The following is a 5470-nucleotide window of genomic DNA, read 5'->3' on the forward strand; positions in this document are numbered from 1 at the left end:
GAATATATATATATATATATATATATATATATATATATATACATATACACATACATACACACACACACACACACACACACACATATACGCACATATATATACATATACAGAGAGAGTGAGAGAGAGAAAGAGAAAAAGAGACAAGGACGAACATATATAAATATGCACACATACATATCTATGTATGTGTATTTACAATGGTGGGTTATTCTATATTTTTGTAGACTACAAACTTATGATTCTTCTACAAGAATTTGCGGGGGTAAGTCCATCACATTAACCCTAGTACTTGACTGGTATTTAATTTATCGACTTCGAAAAGCTGAAAGGTAAAGTCGACCCCAACAGAATTTAAACTCAGAACATAAAGATGGGAAAATTCCACTAAAAATGGTGCCCGGCATGCAAACAATTCTACCAGCTTGCCACCTTGATAACAATAACAAGAAGAAGAAGAAGAATTTGAAATTTTGGTACAAGACCAGAAATTTCGGGGGCAGGAGTAAGTTGATGACATCAGCCCCGCTGTCCAACTACTATCTATTTTATTGACCCCGAAAGGGTGAAAGGGAAATAAACGATCTGAACTCAGAATGTCAAGACAGTTGAAATGCCGCTAAGCATTTTGCCCAGCATGCCAATGATTCTGCTGGCTCACCACCTTAATAATAATAATAATAATAATAATGATAATAATAATAATAATAATAATAATAATAATAATAATAATAATAATAATAATATTGTTGCAATCACCAACAGACTTGGTAGTTTCCCTAATGAAATTGGTGTAATTATGAGAGATATATTAATACAGAAATCTGTTGTATTAGAAATGTCAAGGTTTATTTGAAAGGTTTTCGGTGTCTAAGGAAACCAGTTGTGACCCCATATCAAAGGCAATAATAACAAGAATAGCAACAACAACAACAACAACAACAACAATAATAATAGTTTCAAATTTTTGAACAAGGCCAGCTATTTCGGGGGAGGTGTAGTAGGTTAAATGCATCGACCCAATATTCAACTGGTGTCCATTTTATTGACCCCTAAAAGGATGAAATGTTAAGTCATCCTCGGCAGAATTTGAACTCAGAACGTAAAGACGAATGCCGGGCGAGCTAACGATTCTGCCAGCTTGCCACCTTAACAATAATAATAATAAATAATATCGATAATAATAATAATAATAATAATAAACAATATCGATAACAATAATGATAATAATAATCATAATAACAATGATGAAGAGGATAATGAAAGTGATAGTAAAACTTACCGACTTCACTGTTGTTGTCTACATTTTGGGACGAGTTGGTGTTTGACTGACTTGTCGGAACTGGAGTGTCTCCCGACCTTGATGATTGAGTATCATCTTGTTGACTGAAGTTCAAATTTTGCGAAGGAGGTCTCTAGTGGGACAAAAATTGGAAATAATGCATTACATTTTGTTATACACCCACACATACATATATACACAAACAATATATACTCTGTGGGGTAGCTGGTGCTAGGAAGAACATGTGGCCATAAAAACCATGCAAAAGCAGAGTGCAGTCTTCCGAATTCTCAGCTCCTGTCAAACCATCCAACCCATGCCAGGATGGAGAAGCAGATGTTAAACGATGACGATGATAATGATGATGATATATACATATGTAAACACACACATCATCATCATTTAGTGTCCATTTTCCATGCAGGCATGGGTCGGACGGTTTGACAGGTCTGGAAAGCCAACAGCTGCACCAGGCTCCAATCTGATCTGGCACAGTTTCTACAGCTGGATGCCCTTCCTGACACCAACCAAGTGTGTAGTGGGTGCTTTTTTTACATGCTACGGACACAGGATCCAGTCAAGTGGGCCTGCCATCGATCACATTCAGATAGTGCTTTTTACGTGCCACCAGCACGGGAGCCCATCAGTGGGTACTGGCATCAACTACATTCAGATGATGCATTTTATGTGCCACCGGAACAGGTGCCAGTCAGGGGGCACTGGCCACAGCTATAGATATTGTCATTATCATCATCATTTAAGGTTTGCCTCCCATTTGGCATTGGTTGGACGGTTAGACAGGAGATAGCCAGCTGAAGACCTGCCCAGGCTCCAATCGTCTGTTTGGCATCGTTTTTACAACTGGATTTCATCTGTTGACTCTCTCTCCATCTGTGTGTGTGTGTGTGAGTACATGCACATTGTTTGTTTTTCAGCTTAGTTATAACATCAATTTTACATTAATCCGAGAGGTTACTCTATACTTATGTAGAGTACAAATTTATCATTGTTGAACAAGAACATTGTTGAGATAGTGACTTCGAAGTCACTGTCAGCACTAAGAACAACATGACACAAAAGGAAGTTATATTTTCAACAGAATTACTATAACAAAAAAGGTTAAAACTTACTTTGTAATCTAAAGACTCTGTGCTTAATGTTTCTAACAGCACCTGGAAATATAGAAAGCATAATAATAATAATAATAATAATAATAATAATAATAATAATAATACTACGAACAATAACAACAACAACATTCCAGAAGTAACAAGTACAGAGTCAATGAAGTACAATGATCCTCAGTACTTGATTTGCAATTTATTTTATCAATCCCGAAATGATGAAATGTGAAGTCAACCTCAACTGAATTTGAACTCAGAATACAAAGAGTTAATGATACTACTACTACTACTACTACTACTACTACTAATAATAATAATAATAATAATAATAATAATAATAATATTGGTTTCAAATTTTGGCACAAGGCCAGCAATTTCGAGGAAAGGGCAAGTCAATTACATTGACCCCAAAAGTATGAAAGGCCAAGTTTGCTTTCACTACCTGAAGTGAATAATAATAATAATAATAATAATAATAATAATAATAATAATAATAATAATAATCACTAAGGGTTCATATAAAAAAGACTGGGATGGTGTAGGACAACACAGTACCTATGGAGTGGGATTGAAGTGCACAAATAAAGGATAACACTGAAAATTCTAACAATAACCCTCACCCCCCACCCCAAAGAGAGGGATTCGCAAGGTCTGCTCATGGAAACCCCACAAAAAACCATGGTCACCCTGACCTCTAGGGTCAAGTGCCCTATCCTCCTCAGGTCTATTCATTCAGGCCATTATCACTATATTCACCCACCTTTGAACAAAATTGCCAAGAGGCAGCACTTCCCTCTTTACCCTCACTTTCTTTTTCAAGTGAAACTTGAAAAAGTTGGTGAGGACTTTGCCAAAGAGAAAAGTATGTCTTGATGCTCAAATTTGAGCTGGACATAAAGATCATTAGCTACTATACTTACTGATATACTATACAATAGATTTTACAATAGATAATGTAGTCCTAGATACACTATGAGTAAAAGGTGGGCTGGTTATGACAAGAATGTCTGTTCATAGTTTTCACGATCAGGACTGACCTGGGGTTAAACAGCAAAAACAACATGTTTAGTTACAAATGCATCTAAAGTAATGTTATATGTTGTCTAAAGTGATGTTAATGACACGTAAAAAGCACGGAAAACGGATTGGTGCTAGCACCACGTCAAAAGCACTAGTGCAATGTCACATAAGAAGCAGTAGTGTTGGTGCCACGTAAAAAGCACTAGTGCTGGTGCCACGTAAAAAGAACTGATTATGGTGTCACTTAAAAGCACTGGTGCTGGTCCCAAGTAAAAAAAAAAAGCGTAGGTGCTGGTGCCACATATAAAGCACTAGTGTTGGTGCCACACACAAAGTACTGGGCGCTGGTCCCACTTCAAAACGCTGGTGCTGGTCTCACTTCAAAACCCTGGTGCTGGTCCCACTTCAAAAGCACTAGTGCTGGTCCCACTTCAAAAGCACTAGTGCTGGTCGCACTTCAAAACGCTGGCGCTGGTCCCACTTCAAAACGCTGGTGCTGGTCTCACTTCAAAAGCACCAGTGCTGGTCCCACTTCAAAACGCTGGTGCTGATCCCGCTTCAAAAGCGCTAGTCTCACTTCAAAAGCGCTGGTCTCACTTCAAAAGCGCTGGTGCTAGCATCACGCAAAAAGCAGCGGTGCTGGTCCATGTAAAAATCATTGGTGCTGGTGCCACCTCAAAAGTTCTGGTGCTGGGGTGCTACGTATAAAACACAAGTGCTGGTGCCTGTGCAGTTTTTAGCCTTGCCAAAACTGTTCAACCCATGCCAGCGGGGAAAACGGACGTTAAATGATAGTGATGGTGATGATGATCACAATGATGATGGCGACGACGACGACGATGATGATGGCGATAATGATGATGGTAGTGGTAAAGATGATGACGATAAAGATAATGTAGTCCTGGATACATTATGTTTGAATAAACGACGCGATGGTCATGGTCGGAATATCGTTCTTTGATCATACATCAGTTGGATCAAAACTGACCTGCTTGGCGAATATAACATATATACTTCTGCAATGTCAGAATGAAGGAACTTCGATATCAGAAGCGCTCACTATTTGCTTGAGTAAAATGTGATTTCTTGCTTGGATGACTTGGAGAGCCATTTCTCTTACATGATCCGGTAGCATGAATCTAGTCTTATAATGATCTGTCCTGTCAAATACAGGAGCGTGCTCATCAGGCAGAAAGATTGAATAGGAGAAATATGACAGAGGAAGGAAGAGCAAGGAGGAATATAGCATGTATGCGTTGGGGAAGGCGGCGTGAAGTGACGGTTGCTAGCTGGAAAAAAAGAATTGTAGTGGGGGAAGGTAAAAAATGAAAGGTGGGGTACAATTTGTAGAAGGGAAGGGAAATGTATACACACACACACACATGTGTACATGTATATACGTACACATACACACACGCACGCACATACACACACACGCACGTATATATATTACATATATATATATATATTTATATAGGCGCAGGCATGGCCTTGTGGTAAGAAGCTTGCTTCCCAACCACATGCTTCCGAGATCAGTTTCACTGCGTGGCACCTTAGGCAAGTGTCTTCTACTAAAGCCTCGGGCAGACCAAAGCCTTGTGGGTGGATTTGGTAGGCGAAAACTGAAAGAAGCCCGTCATGTATATACTTATATATATATATACACACACACACACATATAATTATATGCATATATATGTGTGAGTATGTGTGTGTGTCTTGATAAACGGTGTTGGTTTGTTTACATCTTCGTAACTTAGCGAGGGTTAGATACAGTAATTACCAGGCTTTACAAAACAATAAATACTGGAGTTCATTCGTTCCACTAATTCTTCAAGGCGTTGCCCTAGCATGGACGCAATCTGATGACTGAAATAACTGTATAATGTGTGTGTGTGTGTGCGTGCGTGCGTATGTTTGTGCGCGCGCGCGCCGGGTAACGACCTATCAAGTTGAAACCTACTATAGTGGTCACTATTTTTTCTTGCAAAATGTTAATTCTATCTTCCACACACACACACACACACACACACACACTCTCTCTCTC

General features: G+C 38.9%; 1 protein-coding gene across 10 annotated transcripts in view; it reads right to left on the minus strand.

Moving 5' to 3' along the window:
- The window catches only part of LOC106880485 (homeobox protein Meis1), a 261086-nt gene that overhangs the window by 68838 nt on the left and 186778 nt on the right, over positions 1 to 5470 (minus strand). For all 10 annotated transcript variants that reach the window (XM_052973540.1, XM_052973539.1, XM_052973537.1 and 7 more), the window contains exons 8-9: positions 2410 to 2451; positions 1280 to 1412 (exon numbers count right to left, since the gene is read on the minus strand). In XM_052973540.1, coding sequence (XP_052829500.1) covers positions 1280 to 1412; positions 2410 to 2451 — 175 coding nt within the window. The remainder of the gene's footprint in view (positions 1 to 1279; positions 1413 to 2409; positions 2452 to 5470) is intronic.

The sequence above is a fragment of the Octopus bimaculoides genome, chromosome 16 (assembly GCF_001194135.2).
Source record: "Octopus bimaculoides isolate UCB-OBI-ISO-001 chromosome 16, ASM119413v2, whole genome shotgun sequence".
NCBI lineage: Eukaryota > Metazoa > Mollusca > Cephalopoda > Octopoda > Octopodidae > Octopus > Octopus bimaculoides.